Source organism: Sylvia atricapilla, chromosome 9, assembly GCF_009819655.1.
Source record: "Sylvia atricapilla isolate bSylAtr1 chromosome 9, bSylAtr1.pri, whole genome shotgun sequence".
In the NCBI taxonomy this organism is placed as follows: Eukaryota; Metazoa; Chordata; class Aves; order Passeriformes; family Sylviidae; genus Sylvia; species Sylvia atricapilla.
Window position 1 is genome coordinate 14,421,825 of NC_089148.1, and position 21,250 is coordinate 14,443,074.

The window sequence follows — 21,250 nt, forward strand, 5'->3', positions numbered from 1 at the left end:
GCTCTAGGCCCTTGCAGACAGCACAATCTTTGGAGACCTTGGGATTCTCTTTAATCACACAGCCAGGCTGCAGTGGTCTGAAATGATTACACATTTACATAGTAATAACCCCAACACTCCCCACATTATTTCATGGCTAGCATATTTCCACTCAGCGAGTGATCCATGTGTTTTAAATTATAACCTGTACATAGGAAATTAGTTACTAAGTACGATATTCACGGGCTCATCTGACACTTCTAATTAAGGTGATTTACACAGAATTATCTTACGAAATAAAAAAATGGTGTTTTGCTAGCTAATAAAATATAATTACTACCCGCTTTTCTAAGTTACAGTTAGTTTTAATCTATTTGGGGAATTGTTTATCTAGTTCATTACAGCAAAACAACTTCTTTACCTTTTAGGCAATCCCTCCCAAAGTACCAAAGAAGAGCAAGGAACGCCTTGGGAAGACCCAGTGATTTTGGCAGCCTCCCTCTCTCTCTCCTGAAGACTTTGCACTTCCAAGAGATATAAGGCTGCTTCCTCACTGGCTCCCTTTCTTGCGGCTGAGATACCAGTTCAGTCAGTGCTTTCATGCATCCTCATGTGTTTGGATGTCCCCATGGGTACAAAATAAGGCCCCTGCCCTGGTGTTGCCAGAGGGCCCTGCCCAGCACTGCAACTGCATCACCCATTGATGGGAGCAGCACAGCCAGATCCCCACATGCTCCAGGACACACTGCTCCTTTAGATTAGGGACCATCAGCTTTAAGAGGGGCCTTTCCTCTCAGCAAGGTTCTTCACAATGAAAGCAGGACTCAGGCTACACCAGAGACATGCAGATGTTCTTTAATGCTAGGCACATTTGGTTAGGAGCATCCCCAAGTGCAACTGGGAATCCTCTGGCATGTCGCTGAATGAGCTTCAAGGGGCTCTTCAGGCCCAGTGCTTCTGTCATGATTTCCCAAAGGGCAGCTCAATAAGACAACTGTGAGCCCTCCTTATCCACAGCCTTGAGGTTTCCTCTACCTCTGCCATGGTTGCTATTACACACAATGGCCTTCAAGCCTTTTTACTTTGTTATAGTCCTGCCTTTTGGGGTGTGCTTGCCATGGGAAATAAAAAGGCAATGTGCAAGGAGTGGTCCCTTATCACCCCCATGAATGGAAGCTGCTGCTTCTTCCCACGAGGAAAAATCGGGTCATTAGCTGAAGGTTAAGTTCCCTGAGTTTGGGCAGCTGCAGTTGTTTCTGCTTATCCCTGAAGGACACTGAACCAGTGAAGAAGCAGGTCAGAGAGCTGCTGCCATGCAGCTGGAGTCTTTCAGCTCTGCCACTCTTCCACAGAATCCCTTCTCAGAAGCCCCCTGTTTGACAGGTATCATCCTGCGCACCTCCCACATGAGATCCTGCAACACCAGAAGATTTGTGCAGGCTGCAGCCAGTGGATGTATTTTATAAAAAACCCCCAAACAATTGGAAACCATTTATTTTTAGCTGTAGGACTCATGGCTTGAACATGCAGCCTTGGGAGGGGAGCCTCCAGCAGAACTATGTGGATGGCAACACTGGCTGTAATGGAGCAGTCGCCGGGTAGAGAGGGAATTGGATTTTTGTGAATGCCACTTTACATAAGTGGAAGTGTCACTTGATGCTTAAATAAGGAAATGGCAGTTTGATTTTACACCTAGCTGCAGGTGACAGCCCTCAACATGGCCAGGTGAGATCTGTGTCATCACAGGAAGCACACTGGGATTTTTAACCTCCTCTGGCTCCCTCTACATCCCCTGATAGGAAGAAGGGGTGTGTGATGGCAAAAAAATTGCCAAAGAGGCTGCAGTCATGGCTAGAATGTTCTACAGCTACAGTGCCAGACGTGCTTCCCACATGCTCCCCCAGAGAGTATTTGTGAAACCTCAGTGACCAACACAGTCAGTTGTGGCAAATCTGACCCACAGGGCAGTCACCCACCTCCCCCAAAGAGATGAAATGCAGCAGAATCATAAAACACTGTGGCATGACCTGACCACACTGAAATCCCCTATTTGCTCTGTCATGTTCACATCCCCAATTCTTTGTGTTCTGCTGGGTTTTCCTTTATCAATCTCTGGTACCCCATGTCTCTGCTCAGGGTGGATAACAGATTCCTGGGTGAGGATGTGATGGTCCATGTGTGTAGGGCCAAACAGAACACCATGCCTGAGGGGTAGTTTCGTTTCTCTCCCACTATTTGAAAAGGAGGTGGCTGGAAAAATAAAAAGGAAAATCAGAGGGAAAGGTCATGCATTAGATTGATTTGGGGGGCTCTTTGCTACCATGGCTATAATGACTGTTTAATTATTCCCAGCTCATGTGGCAGTTCAGAAGAGGCTCTGCAGAAGACATGCATTGCTCCAGGGCAAATAACTGACCGATTTATTTCTCACCCTTGGGTTTCCACATACTCCTTCCCAGGTCTCCTGCTGCCCTGAGACTCAGCAGCAGAGGAAGGTTTTGCCCTCCAGAGTTCCAAACCTCAGCCTTCAAATCCATACCCTGGAGTCAGGGAATGGACTGCAGGTACCACAGGTCTGAAGGCAATTTAAGGAATGTTCATAGCCCTTTTAGGGCACTGCATGAGCAAGGGAAAACATCACCCACACATTTTTTCACTTGCTATGCTACCCTGAAAGTTCTGACCCATGAGAAGTGATTCTCACCTACAGATTATGGACAGCAGCCTCTGCCTTTCCTGGGCTCTGCCATGGAAGTGAGGGGGGCATCTCTAAGCAGGGTGGGCAGCTGCCTGGCTTGTGCTCTCTCCATAGGAAAAGCTATGAGTGAAGGGTCCAGGCTGCTGTCATTGCCACCCTCTAAATGAACAGGAGGAAGCTGGAGGGTCTCTCTTCCCTTTCTGTCCATGATTAATCTGCCACAGTGAGGGGCAGGGACACAAATCAGAGGAGGAATGAAAGAGGATAAATCCATGGTATCAGCAGCACCACATTGGCTAGATAATAAACAGACTCCTCTCCTCATAAATTTCTCTCCATTTCTGCATGTTTCCCCGCCATCAACACTGGCAGACCTGGGGCTGGACTGCTCCTGGCCTTTCTGGTGTCCTGGCTGGTGGGAAGAGCTGTGATTCTGCCAGGGAGCCTGGGACCCTTCACCTGGTCTGGCATCCTTACTCCCTGCAGAGACTGGGAGTGAGCACCAGGATGGCACAGTGGAGCCCCATCCGAGCTCACTGGGGTTTAGAGGATGCATGGGACACCTAAGGTGACTGTGGTGAGGTCATCCACACCAGCACATAGAGTGGGTAGGAGAGGCACTAGAGACACAAAGCACACTTCAGTTTCCTTGGTAGTTTCACTCTCTGTCTCAGTGCCCCAGGGCAGCTCGTTCTCAGTGCCCCAACACCAACTGTGACCCCACTCCTCACTTTGGTAGCAGTCAGCTCACCCCCTTCTCCACACCCCACACAGGGATGTGACCCTGTTAGCTGCCTTGTGGTGGCAGGTGGTCCTGGCCCTGCTCAGGGATCACCAAGAAACTGACACTTGCGGGCAAGTTTAATTTAAATTTGACAGGAGTCAAACTGCTGGAAAAAGCTTCAGGTGATACCACCCAGCTGGAGATGCATCTGTGTCTGAGACTGGACACCCCCGACTCCAGGGCTGAGGTTCTGTGCTGAGCACCTCTGCCGTGGGTGGCATGGGATGCCCCGCTGCTGCTGTGGGGTAGGACTCTCTCCCCGAAGTAACTGGGGAAGAACAGGACTCAAAAACCCGTTCTGTGTTCCTAGAGCAGCCCCCAAGCACCAGCCTGTCCCTGCAGACTGGTTTTGCTGGTGAACATTGGCTGCAGCACAATCATAGGGCACTCACACCCAGGAGAAGCACTGAGGAGACATCACAGGCAATTAACTGCTTGACTGAATATCTTGGGGGATACCAGAGCCTCTGGGAAAGCCCCTGGGAGCACCGGGAGGGCACAGCCAGGGAGAGGTACCCAGTTCCACCTGCAAAGCACGCCCAGGCACTTAATAGTACCTGTCCCCAGCATCTCCCCGGCCTGGATTTATGCCTTGAGGGGTCACCTCTGGCGAGACTCTAATAACACGACTTTATTAGCTTTCTTGTTCCTTCTTTAAGATACAGTAGCAAGGGGGGAGGAGGGCAGCAGCACCTCGGGAAAGAGCGGGGGTCGCAGGGATAGGAGGCAGCTGCCCTCGCAGTTCCCCTTCTCCTTGACAAGGGGGAGAGGGAGAAAAATGATGCTCCTTCGAAATTTATCATGCACCCAATTACAATGTTAATTGGCAAGTCCCAGAAATCAATTAATTCGCAAATTTTTTTCAATTAAAAATTAAGATAAATCATAAAACGTTATTAAGCAAAGGCCAAACTCCATGAACTTTTTTTTTTTGTAGGCATCTGGGTTTTTTTTTTAATTTAAATAAAGAAAAGAGCTGTGTTGCCAAAGCCCGATGCCCTTGAGTGCCTTTGCTGAAGCGCAGGGGGCTGTCATCAGCAGGACTGGGCTGAAGACAGATAAAAAAATATCGACCAGTCGGACACACTGCTTCTGCTTTATTGATCAGGCGGGAATTTAACTTGCTGTGCATATCCACCGTGTCAGCAAGGGCCACGGGCGAAATTAAAAGTACTTGGCTTGGAGATGTCGCCTTGATACCGGGGGGTGGGGAGAGATGGAGGAAGGGTGAAGAAGAGGGGGAGAAAGAGAAGAAAAGAAAAGAAGAAGGTGGAAAATGAAGAGGGGAAAAAGAAGGAAGAAAGAGACAGGGATAAGTTGAGGAGCAGGAGGTTGCAGTGCCTGCTTGCAATCTCACTTGTTGGTCAGGGCTCCTCCCTCTCTCTGGAGAGCCTGCAGGTGTCTACTGCATGCAAGGAAGGGAATCATGTATTCCAACAGAGCATTGGAAAAAACCCTTCTCACTCAAAACCATTTCTAACATCTCTCATTGAGAGGCTGGGAGACCTGCAGCATTTTCTGTACAAGAAGTCTGGGGAACTACCTGGTCATCAAGTTAAAGTCCCCAGGCATAAATCAAGGAGACCTGAGGCGAGAGCCATGACCCTGATGTGACACATGACAACAGAGCTAATTCGGGTTTTACACACTCTATTTATCCTGCCGGGCCTGGCAGCATGGCCACTCGCCCTTCCCACAGCAGCTGCCCACGCTGGTCCTGGGAAGGTCTCCTCCAAAGGTCCTTCGGGACAACACAGCGCTTGGCAGATCCCACAGAAATGAAGCAAACACCTCCTTGGGGCAATGCAAGGAGCAGCTGGATTTAAACAGAGGGTTTCCTGAGCAGGAGAGGGGTGTGAACCACATCTCATAACCTGCTCTGGGTCCTTATTGTGACCAGGATCAACTGACCAAGCCCCTGTCATTTGGGCACAAAGGGACCACAGGGAGGATGTGCTTGCCAACTTTTCCATTAGCAGGAGTCCTGAGCGCAGATTCTGAGGGGCTAGCATGGGATAACTTTAATCAGAAAGACCACAAAACATTGGGAAGACAACCTGTGAAAGATGTGAAAAGCAGGATGCATCTCCATAGGTCTGGTGACATCTCTCAAGAACAGTAAATTTGCCTTGTGACCAGTTTATCTCCCAAGGTCCCATAGCCTTCATGTTTCAGCTATATTGCCATTTTCCTCCTTAGTTCTTATCCCTCTGTGCCCAGAGTTGCCTCTGTCCCCTGAGAAGAGCTACTGTTATGCCTCTCTACATAAAGAAACCTGGAGGTGAAGCTCCTCACAGCAGGGTAAGGATGCCCTGTGCAGTGCCAGGAACTGAGGAAGCACTTTCTGCTTCTGTCCCAGCTGCTATAGAAGAGACGATTAAGAACAGTGCAAGGAAAAGAGCATTTGTGCAAACAATGGAGAGGGAGCTTCAGATGGAACTCAAAGGAAGATTTAAGCCTAGGCAAGGTGCACTGAATGCTGCTACAGGAGCTGGGGCACCATAGTCCTGTGGTTGGGTCTTTTCCTCTGACATGAATCAAAGCTGGCTCCAAAATTCAAGCTGAATCCCCCATCTGGGCACTTCAGCCGCCTTGACACAGGCCTTCCCACTGCATCTTACTCTGCCCTCCTTTGCCTGACACTATTTGGTTTTTTGTGACAGCATGTTTGAGGTCACACAAAACAGCCTGCAGCACTTTCCATTTGCACCAAGGTGCGAGACCCCGGTGCCCTCTGTGCTCCAGAAAATGCTTCGTAATCACAGAAGCAGACAAGAAATTATTCCTGGACACACAGAAAGGTCATTAGGGGAAATCAGTAGCTCCTGAGCTACTGGATGTGCCAGGATGTGTCCCCCACACCCCCAGCAGAATGGCTAGGAGCAATAAGAGCTGCTGGCCCAGGCTGGGAGCAGCAAACAGGTGGGCACAGGCTTTGTAACACAGACATGCTCAGAATAATTACTGATTGCAAAGGAAAAAAAGAAAAGTGAATGAGGGGGGGAGTTTGCACAGCCGTGAGGCACTTTGAGAACATCATCACGCTCACTGCTCCACCCTCTGGACCACTCTACATATATTGATACCCCTCATCCATTTTGGGGAGGTGAAATCCCAGCTCTGAAGCATAGGTTTGCTGCTGGTAAGGCAGAGGAGAATCTGGCAGCTGTCAAATGGTGAAATACCACCCCCCCCCCCCCCAAAATATCTTGTTTGGTTGTTTGTTTTTTTTTAAGGAGCATTGCATATTCAATAACAGATTGTTATGCTATTAAAACCACTGCATTCAAATGCACATTCCCAACCTTCAAACTGCTGAACTCAGCAACTGTAATATTTGTAATGTGACTTCCTAAGGTTTTTTAAATGGCCAATAAATGTCTCTTCTCCAAACTCTACAAAGAATCATTGTGGAGCATCAGCTGAAGCTGCCTCTACAGCTTGTACTTCCTCCTTTACTTCTGTCCTCAAATTCATCTTTCCTCCCACCCCGAAGTCAAACCTGAGCCCCAAACCTGCCCTTCTCCACCCAGCCTCCCCTCCACCAGCAGTGCTCTGTGGTCTCTGCAGGGACTAAAGATCCTGCTGCCCACTGCCACCTCTGCTCACAGTATTTACCTGCAGGGTGACACACGCAGCAGTGCACATGGGGATGTGTGTGTGTGTGTCTTGAGGGACACTCCTGAGTGCTGTTCTAGAATTATGTGCCCACCTGCACTCCCGAGGTAGTTCAAGGCTGGGGAAATGCAGCTGTAGCCAGAGCACCAGCTGAAGCTTGGAGCTGGGGCCACTGACAGCTCCAGAAAGTCTCACATTTCAGTGTGCTTTACTGTGAGCCTTTAACACGGATGAGGTGTAAAACAAGTGAATATATATTGAGTGAGGATAGGATGCTCACATCCAGATCAGCTTCATGCACCCAGACCAGGAATATTTATGTATTCTGTGTTGACCAGCCTGGCTGAGGCACAGGGCATAGACATATACAAAGGGCCACTGTGATTATTTCTTATTTTCACCTTGGGTGGCACTTAGCTGCTCAGATGGGCACCTTTTGCTCTCTGACTGTACAGGCAGAGCAAGGAGAGCATCCCTTCTGCTCCGCATCATGGGGCCACCCCTCACCCACCTCCCACTCCCCGCTGCTTTGAGCCTGTGCTCTGCAAAGGTGAGCTCCAAGGTAATTTCTCTTTGGAGGAGGAATACCAACAGTCTTGCCTGGCAAGAGTTAAACCCCATAAAACCAAGGCTTGTAGTTTTGTTTTCTTTCAATTTATACCTTTCACTTAAAGGGGGGCAGGTGGGGAGGAAAAGAGGGGGAGAAAAAAGAAAGCCAGGTGACATATTCTAAGAGGGAGCACCGAAAACGTGTTAAGCACTTCAAAATCTCATATATTCAATCGGCCTCTGGCAAGACATCTGCCTAATGTTAGCGCTTAAATATCCTTTTCCATTTTACATGCATTCAAGTCTCATTTGAGCGAAATGAAACGGTATTATTAAAGGGAGATTTTGCACAAATGGCCTGAATTTGACATGTCAAGTTCAATGAGGCTGTTACATATGTAACACCAAAAAGGGCTCGGAGGCTGCCGGCTCTTGAAACAGCGCCAGTGGCTCAGAAATGAAATTTGCATTCAGAGAGCCCTGCTTCACTGCGTGGAGCTGTGCACAAGGCTCGGTTGGACCCAGACAGGATGGAGGAGCTGTGGGGTGAGCACAAGCAGGTCTCTCCCTATGCTTTGGGAGACTGGGCACACCAAGAAGACAGCACAGCTGGAAACCCAGGTACCTCATTCCCAGTCAAGACCACTTTTCCAGGGGAAAGCTGGGCCCTGCGCCAGGGTTGATCCTCCTGAGTGATGTTCACCACTGGTCCCACAGCTGGTTTTGTCCCCAGTACATGCACAAGACTCCCTAGGCATGGGTGGGTGCTGCATGTTGCCAGCATGGCTCCTCCTGCCTCTGCATGATGCTCAAGCTGGGTTGACCTTGAGATGTCCCTGTCCTGAGGCCAGGATGGTCACATCAGTACTGCCCATGGGGGAAAAAAGCACCATCCCTGTCTCTGGGGGGTAGCAAACCCCATTCCCACCAGCTGAGAAAGGGGTTCATTGGAGTGTGTGAGTTGCTTGTGATGATCTGGGACCATGGGTAGCATCATCCAGGTGGTGCCTACAGCTTCTTTGTATCTCAGCCCCAAGAAGCTCCTGTGATCACCTGGAGAAAACCCTTTTCCAGAGAGTTGATCCAGTGCCCACCAAGCCTCCAGTGCTGCAGGCTCAGTGGGCAGGAGGGGATCTGCCTTCCTAACCCCCCGGGCACAGGAAATCTATGATTTTGTTGCAAATCATTAAGGTTTATTAAAACTTAACACCACAAGCCATGATTGGCTGCATCCTCTTTAAATTAGAAAAAAAAAAAAGAGCCCTTGGAAAGCAGCCCCCAGTTTGCTTCTCCCCATCAGACTGATAAGTAACAGCTGCTCGGCCATTTCGGTAACAAGTCGGTATTGGCAGGGAGCGGCCAGGGCTGCCCGTGCCCGTCACGTTTATAGGCCTACATTTTATTTTTATGTTTATTGGGTTATTTGAGATCATTATTAGTTTCTCTCTTCTCTTGTTGATGTGTTCTTGCTCCTGGCTTCTCCAGGCAGGAAAGGTGGGGGAACGGGAAATGGAGCAATCCACTACAGCGAGCTGCCTGCTGGGGCTGGGCAGTGCATGGGACCTCAACCCCCTCACACCCTGCTGCCTGCTGATCCTGCCCACTGTTCCTGCCCTTCCTGCCTGCTGCTGGTTCCTGCATCGGTTCCCACTGGGACTGGGAGAGCCCATCTCTGTGTGGAGCTGCTGTGTTACAGATTAGCCTCCATCGCCTGAATCCATCGCCTAGATTGAGCATTATCTATCACACTATGGAGGGAGTCGTTATTTAATAATTAATAAAGACCTCTGATTCTTCCTCACCGCCTGCGTGGCCGAGTTGAGCAGGCCAGGGAAGAGAGGGCAAGCCAGGGAGAGCTGTCTCCTCTCTAACTGCTGCTGTTATTTAAAGGAATAATGCCATTCTTTTTCATTTGTCAGCTGGCCCACAATGGCCCTTGTCACACTTTATGATTTAGGGTTTCCTTTCCTTTCCCATTAAACGCCACCTTCCCATCACCACTTCGCGCCAGCCAGCCTCTGCTCCTGGCTTGCAGTTTCAGTTTCTGATATTGGCCCAACTTCTTTGATGGGCTCCTCCGAGCACTAATTGCTTCTGTTCATTTAAACCTGTTCACTAATTTGCAGTGGCCCTTTATTAAGTTGGATGCAGCCCAAATTACACCATAAATTACACTTGCAAGGGGACTGGGTGTTGCGGGGGATAAATGGGCTGCCTGTTCCCTGCTTCCCCCCTTCCCTATCTTCCTGTGCAACACGTGGGGGATGTGGGTCTCAGCCTGAGGGTGCGGGTGCCGAATTTGGGATATTTCAATCCAGATCCATTCTGGGAGGTTTCTCTTTCTCTGCTCCCTTCATCTGCAATGGCTATTGTTGAATCCAAGAAGATCCAAGCCAAGCAGGGATGGATTCTGCATCCTCCACACTGTACACAGCCACATGTGCCCCTTGTCCTGGTACACACACACACACACACACACACACACACACACACATTGACACACTTGCTGTCCCTCTTCTCCTACCACCTGGTGATGTAACTTTGCTTCCAGTAGGCAGTTTGATTCCTTTCCTCACCTTTTAATGACCGGAGAATTCATTAATAATTGAAATAAACATGCTCTTTCCCAAGGCTGCTGACTTTTATTAAGGCAGGGGCAGGGATCTGCCAACCCTTGGCTGCAGCCATTTCCTAAATAACTGCTAGTAGTTAAAAGGCAATTATTTTTTTTTTAATAGGTGACTTTTTTGCACTGGGGGTAGCAAAAGGGAGCTGAAGGCAGCTGAGGAGCAGTGTGCACCAATGCTGCAGGGTTGCTCCATGTGGGATGTCAGCCACATGAGAACTGTTCACTGAACACACATCCCCAAGAAGAAGGATGTCTGTGACCTCTAGGAGGAATTTCTCCCTGACTTTACCATTGCAGTGAACTCCAGGGAAGTATTTCTGCCCCACTGGCTAGCACTAGATCTCCCACATCTTGTACCTGTGGGTACCACCATCTTCTCTGTCACATGCAGGTGCCCCAGCTGGGTCACCATGGATGCTGGTGGGCCCCAGGGAGCTGCTTACCTGATGTTCAGCTGCGTGAGCTTCTCCAGCTCCTGCTCCATGTGCTCCTGCAACTCCCCGGGGCGAAGAAGGACCTGGCAGATGGGGCAGATCGGAGCCTGGCTGTCAAACAAAGTTGCTTTCTTTTTGCCTGTGAGAAGGAAAAGAAGGGGAAATGCTTTAGCTCAGATCAGCTGCCATCAGCATAGTCTGTGCTCTGCTCTGGTTCCTGTCCTAGCACAGGACTGAAATCCAGGGATTTTGTCATGGTATAGGCCTAATTCTCTCCCCATCCTGCAATCCCTGGGGCAGGGATTGGCTCTCTTCTGCAGTGGCACAGCAACTGACATGAGAACATCCCAAGCCTGGCTCCCCCTAGTCTTCAAGGGAGAGCAGCAGCAGCCACATTCTGGAAATGACCTTGTGCAAACCAGCTTCCCATCTGAGGTTCAGGTGATATGCCTTAGGGCAGATGGATGACAAAATACTGCTCACTGTTAACTTATTAGAAAGTGCTATCTTCATCCTCCTTGACACTCCTGAAGTTGGGTGGGTCAGAATGATCCTCCCTATGAAGGACAGAGTAAATCTCCATGGGCACACAATGTTGGGAGGTGGAGGAGAACTCATGGTGTGAGGCTGCGGATGTGCTAGGAGCAGGTCTAGATGTTCACCCAGGATTGCTCATCCTGTCCCAGGGCTGGGGCCCATTGTCCTCCCTGCACCACCAGCAGCTCCAAATCCCACAGCTGCCAGAGTTCTGGACCTGTATCACCCCTGGGTGAGATTTGGGGCTGCCTCTGTACCCTAATTCCTAGTTGGGTTGAGCCTCCGGGGCAGATCTGCAAGCGACACATTTCCTCACGCCCTCCTTATTTTCAATCCTGTCTTCTGCTTCCTTGCCCAGCCACATCTCCCTGGTTCACTCCTTGCTCTGAAGCCAAAACTTTATTGCCCCCTCTGTAAGGAATATACAGCGTCTATTTAACATAAAATAAAACTCTAAAGCAAACAATGAAGTTCCCATAAAAGAGGGAAGCCTGCGGGTCCCCAGGCCCCCTCTCCCAGCTGTACTAGCATCTCTGCTCATGAGAGGGCGTGCGGAGCCTGGCTCAGATGGCTCTGGCAGGGAGAAACGTGCTTTACAGCTGCCTGTTGTCATCCAACATGAACCCTCCTGCTGGATTATTTATTTATGTATTAGACATGGATCAAATTGGTTAAATCCGAGTGAGAGGCAGTAATGCACAATAAAGCAGCCGGTGCTGGATATGAGGGAGCTGTGTGCAACGTGGCCTTCCAATCAAGAGCCAAAAGGTGCCATTTTATGGCTCCTAATGATGGGGGAGCCCAGTTAAATGAACCCCCATTAAAGGAACAGACCTTCTCAAAGGATAAAACATTGGTGTGAGCAGCTTTATTCGGTCCTGCTTCTTCCTGTATAACTGCCTGGCACAAGCATTTAACAAGAGAAAGCGTCTGAAATAAGTTTGAGAGTCACTTGGCCTATCTTTGCCCTCCAGCAGGACAAAGTGCACATGCCTGGTGGAAGCAGAGCTATCACTGGGATATTACTTGCCCTTTCCTTCAGCACCTCTATAGGAGATGGGAGAAACTGAGGCATAAGGGGCAAGTTGGGGCTGGCCAGTGCTATGGTGTATTCCCTACCTTCCCAGCTTTCCTTTCCACTGGGAACTCTCCCATTTGCAGAGCCAGGAGGAAAACCCTGCTGGTCTCTCCTCTGGACTTGGGCCACTCCCAGAGGCTCCCAGGCAGATCCCAAGTGCCTCAGCTCCTCATTCCCATCACCCTTCTGCCAGGGAAGACACACTATTTTCTGGCAGTATGCAGCCCATGCAACTTGGAACATCTTCCTCTCTCCTCCCTCTCTCATGTTTAAATAATGCCCAGAATCCAACACAAACCCAAACACCCAGCTCCTGCTGACCCTTGCGGGAAAGGTCTGCATTTCAGTAATTCCACCTTCCTCTTGGAGCTTTTCCACTTTTGTCTAGTGGGGGCCCAAAATAGCCCAGGAGCGTCCCCGACCACCTGCTATTTATAACCCCAACTTCACAGCAAAACAATGGAGCTGTCTGAGTCTCCCTCCCAAAATAAACAGGCAGCCTTTGAGCGGACGGGAAATCCTGCTGGATCCCCGCTGTGGGGTGTACAGATGGATGGGTAAACAGCCTGCCCTCCACCCTCCTGTGCTGAATCCCCACTCCTGGCCCAGGCCACTGCCATGGGGCCCACAAGCCCCCATCACCATCCACAGCTTTGGCTGCTGGGGCTGGGATGCTCTCAGCAGCACCAAAGGTGGAATAGAGGTTGAGTGTTCCTGTGTCTCTGCTCTACGGGGAACCCAGAGATGTTCCTTTGCTGGAGGAGGTGATGGACTGTCCCAGACCACAGAACTGAGATTGGCAGCTTTGGATTGGGATGCATAGTCAGGGTCCCCTGCTGGGGACCAGCTGATACACCAGACTCATGCGATATTTAACTTCCTGCACACTCAAGCCCTCACACCCTGCTTGTTCTCTGATACTCTTCCATGGGGTGCACGTTCCTAAGCAGAGGTGACTTTGGATTTCAATGGCTGGGGCAACCAGGAGGGATCTCAGGCCATGGGATGAAGCCTTGCTGTGTTCCATGGCTGCTCCCAATTCCAGCCTAGGCCAGCAGGAAAAATGAGCAGTAGTGGCCTTACCCATTAGCTACACCAATGATACAGTGATGAATTTTTGCCAAGGAAGGATGTGACAGCTGTCACTCTGCATCCCCATGACAGCTGGGGAAGATCCCCTTGCTCTGGTGAGTGTGGGAGGCTGGTGCTTGCACTGAAACAAGGGCTTCCAGAGGGGCAGGAGAACAGGAACCCAGACATACAGCCAAGTCCCTGATATACAGATTGCAAAGCAGGAGACAGAAGGAGCCCCAGCTCCTGGCCCAGGGGGCTGACAACTGCACTTTCACAGGAGCAGGGCTAAGTGCAACTGACAGGCAGAAAGGAGGGATTCTCTCCCATGACAGGAGGACACCTACGCAAGCCTCCCCAGGTCTGTGGAACCCACTGCATGCCTGCAGTGCAACAGAGGCTTCTCCTGGAATGCATCTCCCCAAATCAGCAGCATCCACATCTGCAGAATGCCCAGAGCCTGGCATACACCCATGCTGTGGCATCTTGCTCCAGGCAGTGGTACCCATCTCCGTGATGTAGGATGCTGGGTTGTGAGGAGAGGGAGAGGATGGTCCTGGCAAGTCCTCAGGCTTTTATTGTGAATGCCGGAGTGGAGAATCCCATCTCTGCTCTCCAGAGCAGAGACATCCTGATATCCAGGAGCAAACAAAGGATGCTACATCATGTGTGTGGCTGGACAGTGCTGGGATGTAAGTGCTTACCCCTCTGGACAGAGTAGAGGGCATTGATTTGCCCAGGGCAAAACAAAGGGCCCATATCCCCGAGCGGGAGGGACCTACGCCTGCTCCCTGCTTGTCCTTCCCTGCCCTGTGCCAAACCCGCTCCTGGGAGACACTGAATGGCTCTTTTCAGGCTTTTGTTTTTTGGCAGCTGTGTTTTTGTTTTCTTTGCCCTTCTCTCTCCCCTTCACTCTCTGGTTACTCGGTAGGCTCAGCTCCAGTGTTTACCCTCCGTGGCTCTGCCGTGCTTCCCTGGCTGCCGACCCCCCACTCGCCAGTGCCAGAGAGATGAAAAGGCAGAGCCTTGGTGCTCCCGCTGTTTGCACGGTCTCCCGGGCTCCGCGGAAATGTTTAACTCCAAGTGTTGAAACCGAATATTTCCTGCTCTGAAAGCAGAGTGCTCGGTACGCAGATGCACCCCTGTGTGGAGGAATTTGTCCATAGGCTCTTTCGGAGGGCATCTGCAAATGGATCCCAGCCCAGGCAGGGACTGGACCAAACCCTCCTGATCCCACTGGGGATAGAGGACTGGACCCTTCATTCAGTTACACTGATATGGATCCAAGATAATTCCTTTGGGAAAGGTCTGATTCACTGCAAATCAGCTGGTAATGGGACCTGGGCTCCAGGCTGGGAGCTGGGCTCACGAGCATGATATTGAATAGGCATGGAGTCATGAAGACATCCATGTTCCTGCCCTGCTCCTGTACCCTGACAGCACTGCAGGGTGAGAGTGTCACTTGGAAGGCAGAGCTTTCCCTCACAAGCTGAATGTGAACTACTGTTTTGGAGAGCATTCAAGTGAAAAAAACCAAGGACCTCAGCCCACCAACAGTGCCAATAGCACAGGATGTATACAGCCCTTCACCATACACAGCACAGAGTAAACAATGCTCCCAGGTCGCTCAGTGAGCAAAGTTTACAAGGCATGAGGGCTCACTCTGCACAGGAGCTCAGCAAGTTGCCAAATGAATGAAATAAATTGTCTGTAACTACACTGCACATCTGCACTGATGCACAGTCAGGTGCCTCTCCAGGAATTGCTGCCGTGGGTGGCACAGGCAGTGTCACCTGTGCCTCCCCATGCTGTCCTTCCTTGTGATCAGCTGAAGCTTGCTCTCATGAGGACCAGCTCTTCAGTCCCAACCCCTGATTTCTCCTACCACAAACTCTTTTCCACTTCTCCGAGTACCAACACCCCCCTCCCCTCTTTGAGATGCCTCCCTTCATCTCACCCTCCTATTTCTGCTCTCTCCCTCTTAAACACTCCACCATTTAAACCAAATCACAGCCAGTTGATCTGAAACTCTTCTGAATAGAAATGACCTCATGGCCCTGTGCCCTGCTTTGGGGGCTGTGCTGAAACCAGGTGGGTGGTAATGGACGTGCTGACACAGGCTCCTTGACAGCACTGCCACTGCCAGTGCCTGCAATAATCCCTCCCGGCTGCTCTGCAACTCCGTTTCCGCGGCGATTATTTTCCATTCGATGATGGGCTTGCTGTTATTTGTGTACTGATAGTAGGTATCTTGTGTGACAAGTCTCCTTTCCTTCCAGCTCAAAAAACAATAATTCAAAGAAAGCCCCACGTTAGCTTGGAAATAGCAAAACACTCGCTCTTCTCCTGGCAAGCCCATGCTGCAACTGATGAGGCTCACAGAGCCGTGGTAGTAAGTGGCAGCCAAGGCGAGGGGATGACAAAGGTGGCTCAAGGCAGAGATGGTTCATGTGTCAGTCCAGAGCACCCCAGAATAACAGTAGAGGCAAAAAATATTTGGTGATAAAGTGAGGGAGCAGGAATAATGTTGCTCATTGCTCTCCCATCTCCCTGTTGTTTATTGGTATGGTCCCAGTGCTGTCCCCATGGAGCAGTGTCCTGCCTGCTGGGCACTGCCTTGGATTCTGCTGGCTGGTACCAAAAGGTATAGGCCCCCAAAAACCTGCACTTGAGGTCATGGCACCTCCCATTCCTTCCATCAGGGCCTTCCCATCCTTCAGGCTCCTGCCTGGCTGGAGGATGCAGACCTCAACTTGCTGCTCAGGACTGAGTGCCCTGGATCTGGCCCCTGCTGCAGCTGCTGTGCACAGGACAGTGGAGACGCAGGTGCCAGAAACAGTGACAGGCAGTGAGGTGACTCCAGGTTTGAGTGCTGTGGCTGGGTTCAGTGTCTGGCCATGACTCCATCCACAGCACAACTTAACTCTGCAAATACCCCACAGAGCAGCAAGCATATCCAGACCACTGAGGAATCACCCTGCATTGAGCAGACCTCCCTTAGAGCATGCACCTTTTGGAGGTCTGTGCAGGCAGGAAGGTGGCAGAGGTCTGAAAAAATGGCTATTCAGGTAAGAAAATATTTTTGAGGAATCACTCCTGCATCACAGGGCAACGATGCTGCAGAGCACCAGCAGAAGCTGGACTTGTATTGTGCTTGGCACAGCACAGGGCCAGTCCTGCCTTGAATCCAGAAAAGAGAGGCACAGGGATGAGTGACAGCTGGTTTTATACACCTAGGGTGTATAATATAACACATAGAGACACAGACGGACAGGGGGACCTCTACAACCCCATGAACAAACTGGGTCACAGAGAAGACCTGTACTCAGACTGCTGCATTCCCACCAAGAGCCTGATCCTTGACACTGCTCTCTGCTAAGATGCCCAGGCTGCCAAGCAGCTTTGAAAATACACCTGCTTCTCCTGAGAGTAAAAACTACAGAGGGATCTGAGGCAGAAAAGCTTGCTAAAATATTGATTTCCTTCCAGAGAAAGAGTTGTTCTTGTAGCTGCCTGTCCAGACAAGCTGGATACTGGAGAGGACTGGTGTAAATTGGTGCAGCGCTGCTGCCATGCGGTTAACCCCAGCTGAGGTTCATCCCATGGGTCACTCAGTGAAAATGCATGTTTGAACAGTACCCTGGGCACTTTAGAGGCTGCTGCACGTCCCGTTGCGTCCAGCACCATGTTTCTCATGACGAGTGGCAGCCTGGCAGCAGAAGAGGTGAGGAACCCCTTGTGATCCGACCCTGGCTCTCCATCTGTGGAGACCACAGCTGCCCAGTGTGGGGCAGTGGAAGATGGATTGAGCTGGGCAATAATTTAAGAAACTGAGTGAGTGTGTACATCCAATCACTTTACAAATCAGGGGAAAGGGAGAGAGGAGGAAAGGCAGGAGCGGGGGGGAGAAGTGAAAAGGCCGCGCAGGGAAATGCATCACAATTACTGTCTCAGCTCTAATGAGGAGCCTGTCATGAGGCTGTCATCCTGCGGAAAGCCACCTACTCAGAAAGATTCAATAAAAAAGTAGCAGAGAGATAAAAAAGAGATATATTTCAGCTCTTGCTAATATTCTTTTCATTTGTCCCAGCACAAAATAAGATACTGCACTTAACCGGCTCGGTTAAAATGAAAAGGGGGGGGGGGCGGGAAGGGAGCAGCATTGATCAATACCACTAAAAGCCGGGAGACACGGTGATGGAGTGCAATTTTTTTGTCTGTGCTGAAGCATAGCAGAGGCCCGGGCGGGGTAATTTATGATTTGTACGCATGCTGGCTAACTAGAGGCTGACAAGACAATGAATCCTCGATGAGAGGGATACAGGCTGCTGGGAGAGCTGGAAAGGGAGAGCATGACAGGGACTTGGAAGGGAGAGGGGAAGAGGAGGACTGGGACAGGCTGATGGTGCTGCTCAATTAGGGGATGCCGAACTGAGCAGAAACACTTCCCCAGGTTTCACAAGAGGAAAGTAGAGAAGTACTGAGAGCAAGCAGAGGAAGGTGTTGCACTGCCTCCATCTCTGCCCTTCCCTCTCACAGCTCCCAGTTGGGCAGCCTGCCCATGCAGGTTTCTCCCGAGGCAGCACTACAGTGCCCAGCCACACCCCTCACTGGGCTGGAGACTGACCAAATGAAGTCAGCAGGGACGAAGGACAGAAATGATCCCTTCTCTGCTCCAGATTCTCTGATGGGTGCTAATATGAGTCTGGAAAAGCTCAGAGGCACAGAGTTGGATCTTCTTGCTGCTATCCATCCTCTGCTCTGGGAATGAAACTGGAATCTCCTCCAGCCCACTGATTCATCTCCCAAACATACAAGTCCTGGGGAGCAGCTGGGTCTCTCCAGCATCAGTCAGGGTTCCCTGACTTCAGCAAACACGGCATGGCAGAAATACTGTTGAGGGAATCCTACAGCTCTGTCCTTCCACCCTGGGGCATGATGCACCTACTTCCCCCATCTTTCAGCTGCCCTCCATCCCATGGTCTTTTTATACCATGCACCCAAGACTGGCCAGCCTGTCAACAAACCAATATGGGTCCCACCCATAACCAGTGGGACCCAGGGAGCACGCCTGCATTTCTGCAGACTCCATGGCCCATGGCATGTCCTTCCTCAGTGGGACTTGCAAAATGAGGCACTGGGGCACAGCACACTTCCCAGCATACAGGCAGCCAGGCAGAAGACGCCAGGGCTCTCTCAGCTCCTGTGTCATGTGTGCTTCATGGCAAGACAGAATGTAGGGAATGATTCTGCTCCTCACCATCCCTCCTCCTCCTTGTCTTCAGTCACCTGGAATGCCTGGGGATGTGTATCCAGGGATGGCAGCTGGGCAACATTCACCAATCTGCCTGGCCTCTGATCCTGTTTCCTGTTACAAGGGCCACTTCTTGTCCCTGGTTGAACCAGTTGTTGGAGTTTCTGCTGGGCTGATGGAAGATGGTGGAGGGAAAGAGCTGTGTAGCTGCATTGCCAAAGTGTGCCTTAACTATCCATGCTTTGCATCAACTCTTGGGATGGAAAGACCAGGAGCAAAGCACCTTATTTAAATGCCAAAAAGTAATGGCAGTGGGAACTAGAAAAGGTGGGACTTTCACAGAAACATTCTTGTATTTGCCTGGGAGACTTCACAAGAGCTGGAGTATGAGGTCTGGACACATTTGGGGCCTGTTTTGGGCCTTGATTGCTTCATCTGTAGCATAAACAGGGATGCAGTTGAGAGTGGGAATCACAGCCCTGCAACAGGGACTGGAGGAGACAGGGGATTCTCTCCCTGGCCTTATTCCACTATCACATCCAGCTTCCTATAAAACACGCAGTATGATCCTGCACTAGGTTGCAGCTGCTCAGCTGTCTCAGCCCCACCTGCATGCTCCTCTGAGTCCTCAGCAAAGGACCTGACTGCATCCTGAGAGACAAGATCAGCCTGGAAATGAGTCTTTGCCCTCACCACTGGTAGTGAAACAAGAGCCTAGGAGCTACCCCACTGCCTGTAGGCTGGGGCATGCTGAGGGCCCCCCACAGCCCAGGGAATACCCCAAGAGGGGCTGCAGCCCCATCCTGGCCCTGCAGAAGACACTTGCAAGCAGCCATGCTGCTCCCATGCCCTTGACTTGGAGGGCAGCCTGTTAAGTTGGTGATATACTGATACACCTATAATTCGAAGGGGTGATGCAGTAAAGTCTTTCCCTGCCTCCCACCCACTCCATCCCTGCCACGTTCCTGTTCCTCTCCTCTCCTCCCTTGGGGATGTGTGGGGCACATATCGAAAACACAGATATTGAACTGTCAAAACTATTTCCTACAAGAAAATAGATTCATCAGCTTGCAGCACACAGGGTCATTGCCACATTTTCCCCTCGCGCCAGCACCTGCACATGCCGGCGCATACCCAATGCCTCTTCGCAGCACTGGCACTTTAGCTTGTAGCTCAGGGCCCTTAAGTGACTTTGAGAAATGGATAATCGATTATAATTCCACGGGCCTCTCTGCAGATTTATCCGGAGAATGTATAAAAGCCAGGGATTGGGAGAAGCGGGTCCTTCTGGCCAACACGTCAATTGCCTGTGCTTTTCGTGCCCGGCTCGGAAAATCGCATCCCGAGCACGACTCTGTTTAATCCATCAGTACACAATCAATGCACTCTGTAATCAACTCTTGATCACTTAATTTTACACATGTTGGCTGAATCCCTTTGTTTAATCACTAGATCAGGCCGCCTTGTTGCACTGCCCCCTCCCTGCTTAACCCTCCCTGACCCTCATCCCCTGTTGTCGGCACTACCAAATGCAGCCCAGAGCCTTCATTTCACCTTGAGGAAGAGCTCCCATGAATTCAGAGAGTCATGAGATGGCAGAAAGGGAAACAGAAGGAGTGAAAAACAACACTGGAGAGAAGGAAAATATTTTCCCTTCTGTGTCTTCATAGAGCTCGTGCTGGTCTTTTCAATCCATGTAACAGAAACCACTGCTGGGGTTTAAAGAGGGGCTGGATGTTGGGGTATGCACACTGAAGCCCTGTAACATCCCAGGGAAAATGGGCACATTGGGGTGACACTGGGAAGATGCACCAGCAAACGATGGACACTCATCACCAGCTGCATCTGTCCCCTCAGAATCCTCCCAACCCCCTGATTATTTTGACTGTTTTAGCAGCCACTGCCATTATGAGCAACAGTTCTTGATCTTTCCCTCCCAGAGGCATCCTTGGGAGCATCACTCTGATCCCACCAGGGTTCATCTCCCTTTTTATGGCAAGAGCATGACCCTTGGGTTGTGAATGCATGTAAACACAGCTTTTTGGCATTTTTAGCATGATTTGTGTCGCTAGCCTGATGCCATCTCACCCTTTGCATGTATTCTGCCGGTATGCCAGGGTCAAGTGTCCGGGGGATACTCATGGGTGGAAATGTCTGACGGGTGGAAATGTCTGACAGTGAAATGCACTGGGATTTTGCAGAAGATTTTGTTGCACTTTAATTGTGTGATGAAAGCCTGGAGCTCAGAGATATGGGGACCACATACTTGCAATCCAAATGTGGACCATTTTAACTGGACACGTAGGTCACACAGCACATTTCTCCTACCCGAGCAGCACAGCAGTCATTCCCAACCCAGTTAAATCTTCCTTTTTAAAGAGGCCTTGATGCTGCCTCTGATTTGGCACGTGGAGTAACTGCTGTTCATTCCTGCAAGAATAAATGATGGGATGTGATTGAACAAGAGGGATCTGGAAGCACAATTGCCAGGGGAACGTGCAAATGTTAGCTTTGCACAGGAAACTCGCACAAAACTGCGTGTTGACACCAAGAGGCCAGTTATAGGACAAAGCAGGCACGGATGTTTGAAGAGAATTCCAGTTGCTATCCTATAGCAAA

At 50.5% G+C, this 21,250-nt stretch overlaps 1 protein-coding gene across 1 annotated transcript in view; it reads right to left on the reverse strand.

The window, feature by feature from the left end:
* The window catches only part of RNF220 (ring finger protein 220), a 219,551-nt gene that overhangs the window by 72,043 nt on the left and 126,258 nt on the right, over positions 1-21,250 (reverse strand). Inside the window, 1 exon segment of the mRNA XM_066324994.1 lies at positions 10,701-10,830. Coding sequence (XP_066181091.1) covers positions 10,701-10,830 — 130 coding nt within the window.